Here is a 21616-nt window from a genome sequence, read left to right as displayed (position 1 = left end):
CCTCACTGTTGATGATTGCTAAAAGAGATCATCCAATACCATCTACTTACTTCCTTTACTTCCTGATACCTCTTCTGATACAGAGACTTTGGTTTGATTCCACTACGAAAAAATTACTCATATGATTTGTGGCAAAACCATGATTACTGACATTTTGCTAGCCATGGCTAACACGACACTTTACGCTAGCTCTGCACTGTTGTTGTTTGTAATCATCGTACACTAAAATGCATTTCTAGTGTGCATCATGTGACAGCCTAGTAGATGTAATAGCAATGTTGGCCTCTGTGTTAGCTTCATCATTTGGTACACTTCTTTGTTGCTTGTTCTGAAGCCTACGAGCTCAGGACCAAACAACAGTCAGTTAGCTCCAGCTAGCTGCAGGTAGAGCCTTAAGTCGTATTTGAGCCGTATTTTTCCTTCAACAGTTAGTAAAGGTCAAACTGGGGCTAAATGTCGACTGAATGATAGATCTACATTCATCAGATTGACACAAACATGACCTCAAATGATTATTAATAGTGCCCTATATCTGCTGCATGTGTAGGCAGCTGTTTGCTAACATGTTAGCCATATTAGAATCACAGGGTAAAATGACGATCCTGTGTTCAATCTGTTGACCTTAGTGGCAAAAATCAATCATGCTGATTGATTTTGTGTTTATTTGATGCACTTTTTGTCTTTTTTTGTGCCAGCTGTATTTATCATGACATAGAGCCCCTTTTTCTGAGCTAATTTTGCTCTCCAAAAGAATCTTTCTACCTTGAATCGTCACATCCCTGCTAGCATCAGGGCTGCACATGTATCACATTTGGAGTAGAGCATCATTGAGGTCTTTTAAAGATAAACAAATTCAAATGTAACTCCAGGAAGTATAATTCATGTCGTCCCCTCCTCCAATGAGAGGCCTGTCTTAACTCAAAATGACGGCTTGGTTTTGGTATTTCCAACAGCTGCAGCAGAAACTCTGGGAAAAGTCACCCAGCTGCCAAAGTTGTTTCTCATTCAGTTAGCAGCGTTAGCTTTAAGGACGGAGGAGGTATGAGTCATTTTGGTTTGGTTAAATCACATTCAGAGTTTTTGCAATAAGTTGTCCCACATTCTTGTGTAATTGGCCCATTTAGCGTCACACTTTCCTGTCATGATTACACAGTTAATCCTGCTATTTCTATGAGCTCACTCTTTATCTCCCAGCTTAATGGTTAATCTCTGCATCGACAGGTGGCAGAGCATCAGGGACAGCTGGCAGCTCCAACCGTAAGAGGTTCCACCGACGACCGGGGTACATGAGAGGAGAGCCGTGCAGACTGCAGAGCACTACTTACGGGCAGGAGGAGGAGGAAGAGGAGGAAGGAAACACCACTTGCATTAGAAAATCTGGACAACCCGCTGACATCACTGAGGGAACACCTGCTGTCAGAGTGTCCTTAATGAGGCAGGAAAAGCCTGATGAACTCACATGTAGCGCCTGGAGGAGTAACAGTTTTCTCTGCTCTGTTACCCGTCCTCTTCCTCCTGAGGACTGCAGGGACATTAATGTTACCACCAGCCATCAGAGTCCATCCTCTCTGCCTCAGAATGAACTCAGGTTGAGTCCAGGTACTGCAGCCCTGCAGTCCTCGACACAGGACTCCTTTAACTCCAGCTTCAGCTTCATCCAACAGTCTCTAAACTTTACTTCCTCTCCATCCCGGGGACCAGAACCACTAAATAATTCCACTAAAGCACCTCAAAATAAACCAGCATCCTTATCCACTGATCACAGCATCTCAAAGCTGTCCACTCCCGTCCAATCAGAGCGAGAGGAGCAGTCATCAGGCGGGAGCTTTTGGCGGGAGTGTCTGTGGGATAACAGGGAGGCGACGTCTGACCTGCCTGACTGTGACTCCCAGTCTGTGGACTTAGAGATCACGTCCTCGCTGTCTGTGGACTCAGACACCGCCTCCGCCTCCTCCGTCACCTCCGGGTACGAGAGCGCCACGCCCGCCTGCGACCAAGGCGTGGACAACCTGGTGAAGAAATACGAGGGCGTGCTGCAGGACTGCCTGCAGAACAACAGAACACATACTAAGGTGAGCGAGGACGGATTCTGATGTGTCACAAAAACTTCAATAAAACTTTTAGATTTTCTCTAAAGACACATTTTTGGAAATACACGTGTTTACCTTTTTTCCAGACAGATAGATGCCACTGTCACATCTCTGTGCTGAATATGAAGCACATGCAACAGCCAGTTAGCTTAGCTTAGCACAAAGACACAGGGGCAACCAGCTTGACTTGCTCTGACCAGGTTACAAAAAAAGGACTTTCCCCAAGAACTAGGGACTTTTAGAGGCACTCGGTGTGTTTCCACTGAAGGCACCGGTGTCTGAATAGTCTAAGTCTAGAGGACTTTTTTTCAACCTCCTCATAAAGGCCTCACTCTAGGGGAAGTACACGTCCACTGTCTGTGAAAACAGAGTCCCTTAAAAAAAACTCCTGGGACTAAAAGTTTCAGGTACTTTTGGTGGAAACTCAACTTTTAGCCACCAAATATTTTTTCACCAAAATCAAAATTTTATTATGTTTTTGGTTTAATCGGCACAAAAACTGGGGGTTAAATGTGCCCGACCAAAAAGTTTCCCCCTGTTTCTTGGCTGTATGCTAAGCTAGGCTAACCAGCTACTAGCTATAGCTTTATATTTACCATAGAGACATGAAAGTGGTATCAATGTTCTGGTCTTACTGTTGGCTCAAAGAAGATCAAAGTGGGTAAACAAAGATAGTTTTTCTGAGGCTAAACGCAGAGTTAACTGAGCATCTCACAGATTCATACATGAAGCTTTAGCTGCTGTCTGCTGTCTTTCTGCAGCTCTACACTTTCCTGTACGCTTCCATATTCAACTCTTTACTCATAAGGGAAAAGTTGCAGTGAGTTTTATCATTATATAGTGTTACTTAGATATGTATGCAGGCTGAAGAGGCACAACTCTCTGGAATTTAGCAAGAAAAGTAAAATTTTACGAATCAAAAATGTATTTACTCTTTTTTTTTTTTTATCTTGTGTTCTGATCGACGTCCTGATCTCCAAGTTAATAATGAATTTCTTAATGCATTAAAGTTTACATTACTGAACTAAACCCTAAAAGGGTTAAGGTCTTAGATTAAATAGTTTATAATTCACAGATGTTGAGGAGGCACTTTGAAAACATTTAGTCATGTTAATAATCTTGCCTGCTGAGATGCCGTCTGATTAGAAACAGTCGTAATGATGATGTTTAAACTTCATACCCGTCCTGAACCTGCTGACTCGGTCTCACGTTGAGCTGACGGTCGTTGCACCCACATTTCTGTTTAAGCGACTGTTTAAAGAGCATCGCCCTGTAACTGTTTGACCACCTCTTCTGTCTTCTGTGTGTTGTGTCTCCTCTCAGATCGAGTCGATGATGTTGAAGCTGCAGAGACTCCAGCAGAAAGCCATTTTGGATGACGACTATGACGCAGGTGAAATTTAATTAAGCTGCTGCTTTGATATTTTGTCAGTCCGTCACATGTTGACGATGAGATTGTAGAGAGCTTACCTTGATCTAACTTGAATGTCTGAGATTTTAAAGCCTTTTTTAATAGTTTAGTCTAATTTTCAATTTTATTATGCTCTCCTCAAAAATATAGATTTTTAATTCAGTATAATGGAAAGACTACAGTAAACAGTGAAAGGCTCTGAGTGGTCAAAAGTCCAGACATTCAGAAGCTCGACGCAGAGACTTTTACTGATACAGCAACCTTTGGTAAGTCGACTGCCTTTTTGAAGGCTTGAGGTTGACACGTACGCAGCTGCCGCCATCTTAGTTTTCTGGAGCCATATTTGGATAAGAGGGTGGAGCTGAAGACGAGCGACAGGTTAGCAAACGCTAAGTTGCAATGGCATCAAATTGGTAACTCACAAGAACCAGGGAACGAGCCAACAAGCCAGGTATGGTGAGCACAGACACAGATGCTGATTAGTGCTAACATATAAATAAAATAATGAGTGTAAAAACAGTGTGTGAGACGTGTTGGAAGGTCTGTTAGTCCAATGAAGCGCACAGCAAGACAGATTATTTGTCTGATAGTAAATACCATGACTGATTCATTAGCTAGCAAATGAGCTACTTTACTGTTGTGTTTCCCAAAGATCGAGATTCTGTTTGTTGTGGAAGCTGATCCGAGTTGTTTTAACAGACTATAGAAGTTGAGAGCTTGTGAACATAACACACATGAAACATGTAATTAGTGCAGATACATATTAATTGTATTGTAGTATAATGTGAGTGAGTGTAGAAACAGTGTGTGAGACGTGTTGGACGCTCTGTTTATATTTACATGAACAAATCTCCAAAAGGCTCCAACAGCCCAGAGGTTACGTTCAGTGACTGAGTTAGCTGAGGGGACACCTAGCAGACAGCTAGCAGCTCCCAGCTGTCACTCAACGAGGCCACGCCCCTAATGTTGCATCACTTTAAGCCTTAATATAATGTAAACAGGTGAGCTGTATAAAGATTCTCCCCGTACAGTTGTCATGAAGAGAGAAATGAGCTATAGAGACCCAAACAGTTTTTTGTACCAGGCTGTAAACATGTTTATTTCTGCTGTAAAGTTTAACATGGGGCTCTATGGGGACTGACTCACTGCTGGAGACAGCCTCAAGTGGACACCAGAGGAACTGCAGCTTCTTGGATTTATCGCTCAGCCTCGGAGGTTGCAGTTTAGTTTGACATTTGTGTCAAAGTCCTGCCTGAATTGGATTTGCTGCTAACTGAATTATCTGTTGATCAAACTGATACGATCGATAAAGCACGAGTTCAGAAGGCCGCACTTTAGATCAGATTAGAGGAATGGTTTGTTTTGTAAGACTCTGACATACATTTTACCTCGAGTTTACCGACCGCTTCAGTGACTTTTATTAAGACTCTAATATTTTTGTTGTCTTGCTTCAGGGATTAGTTTAACAGTTGGGTTGAAGCTACACTTCGTCATGACGTTGTGTTTCTCTGTACTAAAAGCTGAGGCACTGACAGAGTGTGTCTGCTCTTTCTTTGTCTCCCTGATGTTCATCTTTGTGAAACTTCTGAATGTTGAACAGAGAGTAAAAGAAGCAAAATCAAATTCCACATTTATTTAGTAGAAACAACCCAGATCTCCTCGAGCCTTTTGAACACTAATTCATGTAAAGACTTAAAAGGCTGCACGAGAACGACGCAGCTGCTCCTTAAATCTGACTAATTCAATCATTTCAGACCCTTCTGACCTCGGTCTGTGCTCTGTCTGCCTGGGGAACGTTTAGTTTGAGGAGGACTCTTCTCTGACCCATTTCTTGGACCTTGTGACAGAAATAAATTCCAACATGTGCTGTCGGTGTCCTGCAGGCCTTGAACTGTTTAAGCAGAGTGAATATTTGGGTCAGTAGGTCCTCAGTCTGTCAGGCTTTCTGTTTGACTTCTGATACTGAATCACACACCGTTTTAAACTCTTTCTCACACCTGGTAACTCCTGTTAACTTTCATTCGGCTTCTATCCTGAGATGCCTGAAAAGCTTTCTATGAAAGAGAGTAAATCCTTGATATAAAAAAGTTTTCTGTTAGAACTGTCTGGTTGGTTTAAGAGCCCCACGTTATCACTGATAAATTGGCACGCGTTGATGACATCATCATCATGCGTACCAGCTGTGCAGAGAGCATGCAGATAGATATTCAACTGGGTTTTAAAGAAGTTCCTTTTTCATGTAATATTTTAAAGTTTATTTCCTTCCTTTACTTTTGTGTCTGGTTTTGAACACAAAAAGATAAAGCCTAAACTCAGATCTTTGGCGATTTAAATATGGCCGAAGGATCCTCATAGGGAAGGCTTTAAATACTACAAATGTACAGCTGTCAATAGACGGGTTAAACAACTAGAGAAAGAAATGACTGCAGAATAGGATGGATTGTATAATCGAAGTAAGAATAAAAGAGTTGTGTTTGTGATGAGCTGTGTGGCCTCTTAGTAAGACAGAAGAAGAAGAAGGAGACGGATCTGAGAAACTCCAGAAGCTGCTTTAAATTACAGGAAAACAGAAGAAGAAGAACACTGACAGCTTTACACACGAGTTATACAAGTTACATCAGTGTCTTTTATAGATGTGAGTACAGGTTGGCAGACTCAGATGCCTGATGATGAAAATGTGAATCATCTTTATTATTGGTAAACGACAATAATTACAAAGATTTCAAAACAAAGGTATCAAGATGCTTCTATCAGGGAAAATTGTAGCTAATGCAGCTTCATGCAGGACGGAAGAGACTTCAGGCTTTAACCATTTAAAGAAATCCCTGTCTTTAAAGGAAATGCACTTAAGACTCTGAGCTTTATGAGGATGCATTAAATAGAGAACAAGACGTAACCAGGACAGGCTGCTCCTTTGGAAACCGTCCACTTTAGGGCAACCAAAAGCACTTTGGAATTAAAAGCTGTCGACATACTGAACTAAAAGAGGGTAGAAGAAAAAACACAGATAACAGTAAAAACCGTCCTTTCCTTTTAGGAAAGAAGAAGTCGACTTATGGGCTCATGAAACTGCAGATGATAACGAGCATAAATTCGTCTTGCACTGTAATGAACGACCTCCAGCTCCACGACCACAGACAGTCAGGAAAGACTCTGTGTTCTCTCATTTTGGAGCTCAGTAAGGTTAAAGGTTAAAGATTTTCATGTCTAACAATGGCAAAGGATGCTAAAGAAAGCGAACTAAGAGTTCTTGTTAACAGATAAACTTTTGGCCCATGATGCAGCACGTTGTTCAGAATGTGTGTGTGTGTTTCTTTGTGCGTTTCAGCCGAGCGTTTTGGAAAGAAGCTGGAGGAGCTGTGCAGAGAGAGAGGAGCTCTGACGCTGGGTTTACCCTCCAGACAGCCCAGCGTGGCCCTGTTCCTGCAGCGGCTCACACAGGTGGTGCACAGCGCCCTCCAGAGGACAGACTGCAGCCAGTGCAGGTCAGTCACACAATTATGGGCACAAAAAGTCCATGATGCATTAAATACAAAGCTCACACTCTGCTGCGTGATCTGTAGTTACTGTCCTGCTGATTTATGAGCTCAAAACTGTGCTGCTTGTTTTTTTGTTATTATTCCACGTGAGGAATGATGAAGTCGGCAGGTTGTTTAGCTTCTGCTTGTTGTTTTAGAAGCTTGGTTTTGTTATCAGGATAATTTTCTGTCTCCATTATAATCTGTGAGGACAGTTAGGTTAGCAGTTATGGGGGGATGTTAAAAATAACTCTTGTAACAGGAAGGAAGTCAGGTGGGGCCTCCTCCTCCGCAGGGTGTCCTGTACAGATGAAGCAGAAAGCTCTGTTATTGTGCTTCCCATACGCGCCTGTAACTCGTGTCTTTTAAGTATTTCCGTCCATCTCAGTGAGCTGGAGAGAGACGAGAAAAAGCAGAAACAAATGGGTTAAAACTAACTTTAGTGCCAGTGATCCTTTAATAGTTAACGTCCTACGGAAGCCCAAGAGGACAAGAATCCTTATATTTTATTTACTCTGTTTTCCCGTGATAACGAGTAACTTCAGGTTGTTTTCTCGATATCTCGACTTATTTATGTTGTTATCTCGTGCTAACAACGCTGCGCCGCCGTAACGTCACATGATCGTAACTCCCCTGAAAACAAACAGGCTTAACTGACCTCATCAGTGTGGGCGATGGCAGCATGGCATGTCCTGCTCTGTAACATCACAGTGAGCAGCCTGTTGTTCTGTTTGCTAGATCGACAGAAAAGTTTCCCGTTATCTCCAGATAACGAGATAAATAAGACGAGATCTCGAGAAAACCACTGAAATGACTCGTTATCACAGGATGTGTCTGTTTTTCAGGGACGGCGTGGATCCTGACGTCGGGGAGTCGTGTGACTCTCTGCAGGGTCCTCTGCATCGAAGAGATCGTCTGATCCAAGAGAGACGGCTGGTGGAGGTGAAGTCAGCTGATGTTGTGGTGTAAAAGCCGACAGTATAATGTTTCGGGCTTTATGTCACACGTGTTTGTGTGTCCTGTCTGATGTGTCATGTGTTTTTATTTAAAACAAAAAGTTCTTAATTTAGTACTTCTAGCAGAACTAACATCACCACTTGAAAATAAAGATAAATGCAAATCATTATGGTCTCAGAGTTTGCACCTCTGACAGCCTCATGTAGAGAGTTCCTTAGTTTTGATGCAGAGTTAAAAAAAAAGTCACATTTGAAAACATCAACCTGGTTTTTAGCTTAAACTCCTGATTCTCGTGCAGGACGAGATCTCCGAGCTGCAGCAGAGGCTGGCAGAGCTGAAGGGGCGCAGTCTGCAGCTGGAGCAGCAGATCCAGCAGGAGGAGCAGCAGGTGGAGGCGGAGGAGCTGGAGGGCTCGGTCCTGAGGAGCTGCAGCGTGGAGCAGCTCCGAGACATGAGCCGGACCCTGCAGGAGCTCGTCTCCTCCGAGAACCGCGCGCAGATCTCCGTCTCTCCTCCACCCTCCGTGCTCAGGTCAGAACTGAACGCATGCATGTTTTTCTAAAAGTGTTAGCTTGCAAAGGTGTGAAATCTGGACAAATGTTGAAGGCTGGCAGGTTGAAACACTGTTTACAGAATGTGCAAATATATGTAGAGAATGGAAATGTCAAATTGCACCTTTGGAGTGTTTGTGGAGAAACATTTTCACACCTTAAACGTCTCATCTGACACTTTGATGTGGTGTTTCTTCCTGTATTTTTATATATTCGATATTATATACTGATTATATTAGACACACATTTGCAGAAATGTTACCGTTCATCTCTAATAACTTTACAATATTAAAAAACAGCAGGTTTTTAACATACAAATAGGTTTGCATAAGTTTACAAATCATTTCAGATTTTTCACCTCTTGTCCTGCTGTGCATATTTCTCTCAGTCCCTGCAGTCCCGTCACTCACCAGGTGGGGCTGCTAAAGAGCCGCGATCAGATCAGAGTCCCTGAATGTTTCTTCTGTATCACGTCACATAATTTCTTATCATTACATGAGCTCGTTTGGAGGAAGATGTGTCAGAGCAGAGCCTCTGTTTTTAACTCAGTCTTTGCCTCCCAGCTTCAGTCACCCTCTGACAAACTGAATCTTACAGCAGGGTCGTTTCATCAGCTGCCAAGGAAGTTAGAAAATCAGGTTTCAACACGATTAACATGTCAAATAAAACCACAGCAGAAGAAGGAAACAGATATTATTTACCCACCCAAACACAGTGAACAAATCACACTTTTGGATGTTCCTGATGACATTTAGCTAATAAGTTAAATGCACTTTATGTTAGTCACTGTAGACAAAAGCAGGTGCCAGATAAACCTCATAAAATGCAGTAATGTGTGAGACTTTATGATGTTTGTTTTGTGCCCCAGAGAGGATGAATCAAGCAGCCACAGATACTCCTTCTTCCTTCCTCTCATCCCCTGTGCCCTCAATCCTCTCCTCTCACACCTGCTTGAACCTGCTTTGAATTTTAATGGTTTTTCTCAGATGCAAATGATTCCTTTGCATCACATCCTCTGAAGTTAATGGCTTGCAGAAGAGCGCCGTGGAAAGCCTCTCTGTCTTGCCACTCGTTAGAGAGACATGTAAATTGTACTTATCGCCTTCTCGGTGGCGTGACCCACCATCACCGGCATAATTTGATATCTGACATGTTCGCACCTCGACTGGAACGCATTTATTCTGGTGACTGATTGAAAGTGCGACCTCAGATTGGATATTCAGCTGCTCATCTCCAGGTGGCCTGTTTTGGGTCACCGTGATGATTGTGCTGCAGCTCTTTCTCCAGATAACAGACGACATTTCCCTCTTATATCTCGTTAATCTGCAGGATTAAAGAAACACACACTGACGTTCAGAGACGTTGTTTTACTCTCACATTAAAAGGACGCACTGATTTTTGTGAAATGAGACATTTGGGACGATCTCAAAGTGACTGCTTTGTGCATTATGAATTTCCTCTTCTTCTAATTGATTGACATCCGTCACCACATAATGTGAGCTTAACGGTTTGTCCTGTTCACGTACATGCACAATAAACACTTAAAGCTTTACCTGGTTTTCTATTAGCTCCTAAAATCTGGAATATTCTATAAAAAAGTCATCTAATTTGCCTATAAAACTAAATTTTTCTGTTTTTAATGACAGTTTGTAATCAACAGTGTTAGTGTTGAAATGTCAACCAGCTGACAGATTTGTGTGAGTAAGACACAAACCATCTCACAGCCTGGTTTCAGCTGTTGATCAGATTTGTATGATTTAAAGACGTAAGCAGCACGATCATTTAAAAAAGAGCGTTTCAGAACAGAATCGCAGTTAATTTTTCATATGAAATAAGAAATGAGAAAACGAGTTGGTAAATAGGATACTTTGATTTAACCTGAGCTCAAACAATCCAAAGCTTTCTCCTCTTTTAGCTGAGAATTAAGAGTCTGTTTAAGACAAACAGCCAGCAACCTGCAGGAAGTCGCTGCACCCGGCCGAGAAGAAGCCTCGTCCAGCACATGATCCACATGGAACCACAAATGAGTTTTTATTCGGCAGCTTGTTTGGTTAAACCAAAAGAGACATGTCAGATACGTTAGTGAGCTTTTAAGATCTGTTAACACTGGACAGAGCCAGGCTAGCTGATTCCCCCTGTTCCTCCCACTCTTTATGCTAAGCTAAGCTAACTGGCTGCTGGCGTGAGCTTCATATTCAGTGGACAGATTAATTTCAATTTTTTTAAGCAAAAAACGTAACGTTCAGTGTTTTAAGCTTTGACTCAGAGTGTGTGAATATTTGTGTCACATTATCGCTCATCCATCTTTTTTCATCATCACAGACAGAATGTAAACCTGTCCGTCTTGTTGTCGATAAATACTTGAAGGTTCTTGCTGTTTATTTTCACTGTGGATGTGAGGATGGACTTACTTATCACTTATCAATAAATAATTACAACTTTCTCTCGTTGACAGCAATATTCAGTAACTCTCTGAGTAACATCTTTTGATTTCTGTTAAACTAACTTTGAGTACTAAAACTTGTGTATTTCCTTGGTGCAGACTCCAGGAGCAGGAGCAGGCGCTCAATCTGTCCATCAAGGAAGCCACAGCTAAAGTAAGTCACTGTTCCCCTCATGAAAAGCTCTGTTCAACTCAGCACGCCAACAAGTGACTGGATGTTTATTAAGATCATTGCCATTATCTTGATCCAGAAGTGACCATATTTGGGCAACAAGATGGCGATGGAGAGGACTGAGGGCTTGATAACGTGTTGGACGGTCTGTTCGTCCAATAAAGCGCACACACAGATTATCTGTCTGATATTTACATGAACAAATCTCCAAAAGGCTCCAACAGCACAAACACGGCCCAGAGGTTACGTTCAGTGACTGAGTTAGCTGAGGTGACACCTAGCAGACAGCTAGCAGCTCCCAGCTGTCACTCAAAGAGGCCACGCCCCTAATGCTGCATCACTTTAAGCCTTAATATAATGTAAACAGGTGAGCTGTATAAAGATTCTCCCCGTACAGTTGTCATGAAGAGAGAAATGAGCTATAGAGACCCAAACTGTTATTTGTACCAGGCTGTAAACATGTTTATTTCTGCTGTAAAGTTTAACATGGGGCTCTATGGGGACTGACTCACTGCTGGAGACAGCCTCAAGTGGACACCAGAGGAACTGCAGGCTTTGACACTTCCATGTTAGCTCCTTGGAGGTTGCTGCTGGCGATTTACGTGTAGTTTATATTTATATATATATATATATATGTGTGTGTGTGTGTGTCTTCTGTTGATCTATCAGAGCTTCGGCGGGTCTTCTATGCGTGTAAGTTGTGTATTCTTGTGTGTGATTGGCTTTGCATGCTTTCCTTTGTGTGTGCTGAGTCTCTGGAGATCCCTCTTACCTCTCATGGGTTTACTCTCTCTCTCACTGATCTCATGGATCTCTGCAGCTGGAAAATGCCAGAAGCAGCAGAAATGTGTAAGAAGTGGCTTAAGATGGAGTAGGAGAGGCTCAGCAGGGGGCAGAGGGCTTGAAAAAGACCTCTTTACTGTCAGCGTGTCCTTTAGAAACCCATCATCAAACGGTTGGCTGATGCAGCAACTCAACCTCAAAGACATATATATACAGGGCTTCGCACAAAAGACTCTTTGCAGGAATAACAAGATTGTCCATTGTTAGGCTGAAATGAAAAGTTTTGTTCCGACGTGAGATATCCAGCGTGTGGAAAATTGCACACCTGCTGTGACCAAATGATTGCAGGCATGAAAGTAACTTCTATTTTCTATATTGACTTTTCAAAATTGACAAATAGCCTGATGTTTGGAAATCAATTGCCCATGTGAGAATGTCTACAGTTTGAAAAGCACTTCAGAGCAGTTTCCAGTTGATGTAATGCGTGAAATAAAATTATGCAAGCCTGTTTGAGAAAGTGTTTCTATATTTCTTTGGAAGAAAACTCCCCGGAGACGTTCTGCCTCAGAAAAAGCAGCCTGTCTGACAGCCTTTTCAAAGTGTTGCACAAAACTGTGTCAGATTCAAGAAGAAAATGCGTCAGAAAATCCGGCTCCACATCCCTTTGAGCGATGAAAATAGTTCCTCAAAAGAAGGAAGTGCATCATGGGGATTGTATGTGGCTGTAGCTCAAAGTGAATACATTGAAAGAACAGAGGATTAAAGGGCAGCGAGAGGGCAGACGGGGGGCAGACAGGCTGAGTCTAAAGCCATCAGCTCCTCTGTGAACGCTGCTGAGCCGAGGTGCCGCGTCCCCGTCAGGCCGTGACATTCAGGGCCTTTTCCCTCTCTGACATTCTAATGGCGTCTTTTATGGAGATTTCACATTTCCCTGTCTGTCCACGTGAAAGACGGCGCCCTCTCTGTCTTTCTAAAGGTTACAGACAAGGTAACACACGGCCGCTGATGCTCTGCTGTGTATTCAAAGCAGGGCGAGCACAGAAGGACGGAAATGAATCTGTAAGGTCTTGTAAGAATGAGTGTCAGAAAGAAAATGAAAGCGGAATTGGAAATGAGCTGTGCTTCCTGTGGGATCCAAGTGTCGGCAAAGGTTTTGTTAGTTACCCCCCCCCCCCGTTCTCTCTCATCTGCCTCTTTCTCTCGTCTTTCCCCAGGTGGTCATGAGTCAGAGGCTGGGCAGCAGCCTGAGGAGGAAAGTCAGCGAGACAGAAACTCAGCTTTTAACGCTGCATGAAGCGAAGCTGGCAGCCATCTCAGGTAACCCTCCACCTAACCACGTCTTACATTTACCTCATTTACTTGAATCATCCACCATTAGCCTCACTTAATGACGCTATTAATGATGAAGGTGCTCATTAATGGGCGGTGTGAGCTTAATGTCCTCCTGTGGTGCGTCGGTGCAGGTAATGACTTCAGCAGCGCCAAGGAGCTGAAGGCGGAGATGAAGGCGGTGTACCTGGAGCGGGACCGGCTGGAGGCTCTGGCCAAGCGTCTGCACAGCCTGAGCGCGGGGAGCAGCCAGGAGCTCGCCCGGATGAAGGAGCAGCGGCAGCAGCTCAGGCAGGAGCTGGAGCAGAGGGAGGCCCAGCACGGTGAGTCAGTGAGGCCCGTCTGCATCAAGAAATCATGAAGTGAATTCATCCCACAGGAGGAGCTGAGCGGCTGTGGGCGAAGCTACAAATCATCCTCATTACCGGAACAAAGACTTTCTAAGGTCAACATACGAGTCACTCTAATGGTTATTCACAGCTTTAAGGATGTTTCCAGGTAGATTTACATTCCTGGAAGGAAAAGTTTATTTAGGATGGGCTCAGGCTACAGGAGGACAGGGCCAATTTAAACCCAGTTCACCTCCCATACAATCTGGGGAGGATGTAATGTGAGGGCTTTATAGATCCAATCTTCCATCCATCCATCTTTCCATCTACTATCTATACCACTTATCCTGTTCAGGGAGCCAATTCCAGCTGCCACTGGGTGAGATGATCAGTCAATCACAGGGCTGACACATAGAGACAGACAACCTTTCACACTCACGTTCACACCTACGGGCAATCTAGAGTCACCAATGAATCTAACGAGCATGTCTTTGGACTGTGGGAGGAAGCCGGAGTACCCAGAGGGAACCCACGCATGCATGGGGAGAACATGCAGACTCCACAGAAAGGCCCCCCAATCTTAAACCTCCCAAACAGATAGAGAGCTAACAGTATGCTAGCAAGATTTAAGATCAATAGCACCGCCGGCCATGTTTCCTGTCAGCCATGTCTACTATTGGCCATGTTTACCGTCGGCCATGTTTCCTGTCGGCCATGTTTACCGTCGGCCGTGTTTACCATTGGCCATGTTTACCGTAGACCATGTCTACCATCAGCCATGTTAACCATCAGCCTTGTTTCCTGTCGGCTGCAGCCTGAAGCAGAGGGTTAAATAGTGAATGGGAAATTTCCCCGGGACAAGATAAAGGTGTCCATTGTCAGGAATTAATTAACACCCTGGAGCCAATCAGTATCGATTATTTACCCTGACCGTAGTATAAACTAACATGTCCCCTTTCTTTGCTAAAGTTTCTGTGGAAAACGCTGCTGGATATAAACTGTAATCTGATTGGCTGAAGGAGGCATGAGGGGGTAATTCTAGTTGAAAGGTGCCTCTCTGTTTCTCTTTGAACGCACCTTTTAAATATCAAGCTGAGCGTGAAGCATGAGCGCTCTTTGAAAGAGAAGTCCTCTCTTCATGTGGCTCCGCGCTGGGAGGACATCAATGCACAATGACTTTTCTCCCAAATGAAGGAGAAGTGATCTGCTGTCGGCGGGGACTCGCCATCAAATGAGTTACCAGCAGGACTGGCAGTTGTTAAGAGGAGGGGGGGGGGAGGGGAAATGAGCTTTAGATTGTGTGAAGTAGCCAATTACCTCCGAGCCACTCAGTGCAGACATGATGTATCAGCGCTCACACACTCAAACCAGAGATCTGAATGCTGCTTAAAGAAGTGGCTCACTTTTTTAGAGGAGGGGGGGGAGATGGGTTTGGTCTCCCGGCTCTGGCAGAGAGATAAATGGATTTTGACGGCACCACCTGCAGTGCTCCTCTCTCTCCAGTCCATCAGTCACAGGGAGATTTTAAAAAAGGTCACTTCCCTCTCTGAGGCAGTGTGACAGGAGCAAAGAGAGGGAGGGGGGACGGTGAGGTGACGGGGCCAAGAGAGCGGAGACTGGAGCTCAGGGTGGGGGTCCTGCTGCAACCTGAAGGCGTGCAATCAGCCGTCTAACATACACTGTTAACTACATCACTAGAGCCTGTGGCTGCAGGATCAGTGTACACAATGTGTTCCTGCTGTCACTAGGGGGCACCCTTTCATTGTTGCACTGAGAATCATGGAGCTTTTATGGACTATCTGGTGATGCATGGACTTTTTGTTCATGCAGGATCCAACATTTTGTATTATTTAAGCAGAAACAGGTTTATCTTTCATGCAAATGGGATTGTGCTTCCTTTCCTCTCACATATGAGCTTAAAGCTCAGCCACCTGCATGTTTTTTTAGTACAAGTTCAGCCCTGAACACCTTGATTTGCTAAACAGACAGTGAAATCATTAATCTCTTCTCTGACAACCAGCAAAGACACGTTCAAGTTCCCCCCTGTGCAGCCTCACACAGAATAACGCTGCGTTCAGGGACACACAGGCTGGAAAACACTCAGGCTGAACAAAGGAATCAGGTGAGAGACGCGTCACAGATGTGTGCAGAGACGGCGAGTTAATGATTGGTTGTGCGGCTCGCTCAAATGCTCAAGTGGGCGCACACAATATGGCAGCAGGCGCAATTTCACAATGTGGTTCTGACACCAAGCGAGGGGCTCATTAAACTGTCATCCTATTTGGTAATAAGGGGCTGGCACGCGCAAGCTGGAAACTGATAGCTCACAAACAGCACATTAGCATTTCTTTAGCTGGGGGGGATTAGAAATTATAGTCTACTTCAAAGTCAAGATGGCCACCCTTTTGGTTTCTGAGGCATTTCCAGCACATGCTAATGAAGCTAGTGTCATCTTATAACAAGAAACCATGCAGCTGTTTATGAAAAGGCCTATTGTCGACCTGTTTGAGCTGAGAGAAGACGAGAGTTTGAATGAAGATGCACAGACATCTTTTCTGAATAAAAAATGAATTATTTTTCTGGTAAACATCATCATCAAACACTACCACTCACATTATTACACTTCCACTACGACTTAAAGGGATAGTTTGGAGTTTTTAAAGTGGGGTTGTACGAGGTACTTATCAACAGTAAGTGTACTATGTACATTAGACAACAGCCAGCACGGCCCCTGTTGGGAGAAGCTAAGCAGCGCTGCAGACGGGGTCAGGAGTACCACATGCTTAAGCCACTTTAAAGAGTCCTAAATAGAAACAAACATGTCACTTTAAGTGGACTCTGGAGTTAAGGTTTTGTCAGCGCTTCACGGTGACGTCAGACAGCCCTTTCCCTCGACTATGTCTCGCTCTGCACAGCGGCCCTGTATACCTACGCCTGCAGCGCACGGTATCCGATCAGCTGTTTGGGTCACAAGAAAATACAATAATATGGAAACGACGGGGTGTCGACGGTGGAGACTAAAGGACATTGTTTTCCTATGCATGCCATGAAGTGTATTATCCCATAGGTCAGCTGTCTGGGTCTGAAAGTGCCGCTGCTAGCACCGCCTGAAATCAAACTTCACTGAAGATGTGACTGTTGGTCCTTGTTTTTTTACGGACTGTTCAAACAAAGAGTGTCCTGGTTACCTTATGGATTGCACCGCGTTCTGTTGAGTGATAATGGTGTTGGATAGCGGTGGCTAAGGCAGCTCCACGTCTGCACCGATCATTCTTATGCAAAACCAATGCCGAATAATCCAGCTAGACTGTTGCTAAAGAGCACTGCTGTACCCGACTGTCAGGACAGCTCACGCTAAACAAATAAATGAACGAAACAACTCATAAAACATCCACAGAAGTTCCCCGTCTCTCTTTCAGCCAGTCTCATCTGTGAAAGTTCCTCCTTGTGTTCTCTGGTTCATAAAAGTGTCCTCTAGTCTCCATCTTGAAGTGCAAGCCCCATCACAATAGTATGAGCTCTAAAGAAACACACTAAATCTATATACATACATTAACTTAAAGGACACAGCTTTGGCTTGTTGAACCTCTCCCTGTGTTCTCTGTGGTGTGATGTTTTTAACCTGGGAGCCATTACGTCCCTAATTGCCATTGGCACAAGTGCTGATGAAAACCAAACCCATGATAGCCTGAGGGGTGACTCCCTGCTGAGAGTATAATTTTGTCCCCGAGAGAGATGTGGAGGGATGCTAAATTTACAAATAAATAATTGAAGAGGTGGAGAACGTGAGTAAATGGCCCCCCGGAGTGAGGACATTCACAGAGTCAGTGTGTGCTCCAAGGATTCTGGGGGTGCTTATTTAATGCTGTTGTTAGCATGCAGGCGCTATATGCTGCAGCAGGCCGGTGATTCGTCTCTCTGTGATGAAGAGAGAAGCACAGATACTTGTTTTGATGAAAGTAGAAGTCCTGATCTGACCTGCAGCATCAGTGCAGCATCCAGACTGTGACACGTCCTCACAGTATGAAGTCAGACGGGTCCCTCTGAAGGACATTTCTAGTGTCTGTTTCTGTGCTAAGCTAACTGAAGCTATCCTCATATTTGGAGACTATTAAACATAAATTCTAACAGAACAATACAGTGAAAATAATGAACATTAACTTTGCTCCGGTGTGTAAATCAGTTAGATGGGGAATGTCTCGCTGCTGCTCGTCGGCCATGTTGGCTGCTTCACTTTCATCCATGTGGCTCCGAGTTCTCCCTGTCGCTCACACATTCACTAGACGCCTCTCCTCCACGCTCCAGTTTCCCTCTCTGCTTGTTCGTCTTCACACGTCTGTTACCTCCTTTCCTTCACCTGACGTCTGTCCTGTGTGATGTGACCTGATGGAGACACCAAGGAAGCAGGATTTTGCTTCGTCCTGACCAAGTTCAGCCAGTCCAGAAGCTAAAGTTTACATCGAAATGCCGTCACTCTGTGTTAATATACAAATACATTTCCCTCATAATGGAGTGCCAATCATAAAGGCCAGGACATATATGATTTATTCATGCCTGGGCCTCTTTCAGGGCTCTTCTGTGGAGAACATGATGGAACGTGTGACAGCTCTCCTCCTAAAGAGTGTCTGAGTGATTGAGAGCGGCGCGGTGGTTAAGTGGACCCTGGAGAATGTTTCCCGCTCTTTGTCTCTGAAGTTTTGGCAGAATTCATTTTTCCTGTGATTCAGCTGAGGATGTCTTTCTACTGTGAATTTGTCAAGAGTATTATAGCACCCTTACCCGTTAGAATTACGGTGATAACAAAGGGACGTTGATTGAGGTAGCATGACAATGGGTCCCACCACCGCATCAATCAAATTCTTTTATTTAAACCCCAACGACTATAAAGGAGGGTGTGTTTCACAGTGTTGGTTTTATTACCTTTATCTGCACGGCAATAAAGCACAGCAATTAGTTTACACCAGTTTGTTTTGTAGCCAAGCTAGCTGCATGACCCTTCGGTTGGCAATGTTCGCCACCTTAAATAGGTAACTACTTCTCAGCTAACCAACTGCTTTTCCATTAAGTGACATCACCAGGTAAAAAAAAAAGTCCATCACCATCAGATGAACTTTGTGTAAAGTGCTAATTAGCCCAGATACAGCACCAGGACTTCAACCTTGGCCTAAGTAATATGGGTTGGGCCGGTTGATTACACAAGTTACAAAACCTTTCTTTGATGGTGTCCAACTGGTGGTCGCTCAAAAACCTTAAATCATGATGTGGAAGGCGACAAGCATGTGACTCTTTTTCCAGAACATTTACTGAGATAGCTTGTTGCTTACCCGCCAAAAGCCAGCTAGGTACCTGTTGCTAGGCGCAGGTGATGCAAGAGTAAGGGCGGAAACCGCTGGTGGCGCAAACAGGAAATCATCTGCACACCAGGTCGTCTCATTTTAGTTCGGCCTTAGCATCTACAAATGACTCGCTCTCCGTAGGCCTTGGCCTTCGTAGGATTCAGCCCCTGAATTGCGACACAGCTATAGTGTTTATTTTCTGTAGTGTGTATTCTGTTTAGAACACTGTCACTTTAATTCAACGAAGGAAAAAGCATGTTGTTGGATGATCTGACTGGATTATTATTTGTTTAAATTGATAGCAAAGAGGGGGCGCGGTCGACTGATGGGTGAGCTGGACTGACTTTATATCCTCATTTGATTGGTCCACACTTTACACAGGATAGCAGCATATACAGTCTTGTCTTAAGAAAGGAGATGTCCTATTTTGTTGTTTAAACTAATTAAAGTTCATAATAGTAAAATTTAGGATGGATCAGTTGTACCACGTTAGGCCCACTCACAACGCCACTCCTGGCTAAGACAACATACTTGGATGGTTAACGTTTCATCATGTTTTGCTACTAATGGTAAGCATTAGTAGCAAAGCTGATTACAATGTCGTCATTGTGAGCATGTTAGCATGATCAAATTAGCATTTAGCTCAGCATCACTGTGTCTAAGTGCAGCCTCGCAGAAGTTTGATTGTGTTTAGACAAACTGTTGGGAGACAAACACAGAAACATTATTGTGAAGTGTATTAGCTGGGTGCTAATTGAGTTTTCCAGAGGACACAGAGGAAATAATAAGAAGCCAGTTTAATGGAGCGGGACCGTGAGCCGGAGAGCTGTTGAGAGAGCGATTTAGAGCTTTTATTTCTGCATATTTCCCTTTTTCCGGCCTCTTAGTGCTTCACAGATTCAGTCATTATAAAAGCATTACCCTGTAGCCCACAGCAAAGTAAGTTTAAAGTCTCCTCCAAACAAACTGTGTTTACTGCCTTTGACTTGAGCGATAATGACAGCGAGCATGTGTAACGCTGCAGTCAGAGTGATTCAGCACCCAGAACTGAAACATATACACATCCACCCGAGCACCGATTCTGTACACGCAGCCAATTTTTTGTCAAATGACTCCTTTTGTTGTTCATTCGAGCATCGCCTCGCAGTATGTTCCTCCGTGCCAGCTGCTCGGCTTTGTGATCCCACAGCCTCAAAGCATCATGGGTTATTGAGTGTCTGTCTGAGATATCCTTCCTTCGTTAGCTGTGCTGCGGCGCACTACAGATACAATGTGAACGTGTGCATATGCTGACTGTGTGCTTGTGTTACCTGCTGCAGAGCCGCTGCTCTCAAACAGCCGAGCCGACTTAAACACATTAATCACAGTCAGCGGCTTCAACTCAATTACAAACACACACAATTTCTCTTCTGCCTTATTATGCGCCGCCTTTTGTAACACGCATATCGGCTGTGCTGCGTTAGCACGGAGACGCCGGTAATTTGTTTGACAACACAAAGACCGCACAAACGTTGGCTGCTTTTATTGTTACAAGGCGGAAAGGAAATTACTGCATTATTCACTTTCAATTAGAGAGCTGCTCAAAGGATCACAATGCAGCAACTAATCCAAACACCTCCCCATCGTTAGAGCTCAGATCCCATCATCACTGTGCTCTATTTGCTCTGTCTGATTGTGATCATAAGTTTTATAATCGTTATCAACTTCACATCTTTTTGGCTGCAGTAATTATTTCTCCATTAAGACTAATGAATGAGTGTTTGACCTGTGTGAAGCAAACGGCCTCTCTGTAACGCTCTCATCATCTTTCAGCCGCGTCTCAGTCGTGTTTGTGATATGAGTGACTGTCCTCTTGGATTTCGGCCGCGGTCTTTGGCAGTAATCGGGGATGTTTAGCTCCTGCTGGGATCTCTGCTGTGACGGGAGGCTGAGCTCATGAATTCTCCAATGAACTCCTTTGTGAGCTTCCTTCAACACCAAATACGACGATCAACAGCTAACAGAGTGGCTCTCTTTTAAGGGCTTTTTAGTGCTGATTTTATTCGCATGGCCTGCCAATGACGGCGCCCCCCGCAGACTAACAGGAAGTGGTGAATTCGACCCGTGCCCTGGTTCCTCTCGGCTCTGCTGCTTGATGTCTGGTCCCCTTCTTTAGAGAGAGAAATATTTTCATCTGTCATGCCATGAAGGGCTCAGTAGCTCTGCCTGTGTTGTCCAATTCTTGCTCCAGAGGGGGGTAACCCTCGGACCCCGTTTGCTGGCTGTTTCCCTGCTGGCTGGCTTCTGCATATCTGTGTGGAAAACCCTGGAACCTCACCCTCCATCCCCCTGTCGCAGAGGAAGCAGGGCGGATGGGGGGATTAGTTGAATGGATTTGTCTCGTCTGCACTGATTATTTGTCTGACATCTTTTATTTTCTTGTCATGAAGGCTGTTTTTTAAGGCGAGTTTTTAACCACCTATAGCTCACAGAATATCATTTTTAAATCTGGCGTTAGCTCACAGCCTACTTTGTCATCTCATATCTGAACTTGGTCTTTGCCATCTAAAGTCAGCCTTAATGCCCCCCATGTATTATTCAGAGGCTATCTCCTTGCACGCTGCTTAAAGAGCCGGCATGAATGAAAGTTGACAAGGGAAACTCTGTCGGGCAGGATAGGATCGCACAGAGCAATTAGAGGGGTGGTAAGTGAGCTGT

General features: G+C 44.2%; 1 protein-coding gene across 1 annotated transcript in view; it reads left to right on the top strand.

The window, feature by feature from the left end:
- Positions 1-21616, top strand: part of disc1 (DISC1 scaffold protein) — a 57401-nt gene that overhangs the window by 5287 nt on the left and 30498 nt on the right. Inside the window, exons 2-9 of the mRNA XM_069659307.1 lie at positions 1222-2072; positions 3414-3483; positions 6830-6986; positions 7865-7961; positions 8275-8507; positions 11070-11124; positions 13140-13242; positions 13389-13577. Of these exons, the coding sequence (XP_069515408.1) occupies positions 1222-2072; positions 3414-3483; positions 6830-6986; positions 7865-7961; positions 8275-8507; positions 11070-11124; positions 13140-13242; positions 13389-13577 (1755 nt within the window). The remainder of the gene's footprint in view (positions 1-1221; positions 2073-3413; positions 3484-6829; positions 6987-7864; positions 7962-8274; positions 8508-11069; positions 11125-13139; positions 13243-13388; positions 13578-21616) is intronic.

Source organism: Semicossyphus pulcher, unplaced genomic scaffold (assembly GCF_022749685.1).
Source record: "Semicossyphus pulcher isolate SPU_LCO1_2020_fin unplaced genomic scaffold, fSemPul1.0.p SCAF_12, whole genome shotgun sequence".
Classification (NCBI taxonomy): Eukaryota; Metazoa; Chordata; class Actinopteri; order Labriformes; family Labridae; genus Semicossyphus; species Semicossyphus pulcher.
The sequence above is the reverse complement of the archived record's forward strand: the minus strand, read 5'-3'. Positions and strand labels throughout refer to the sequence as shown.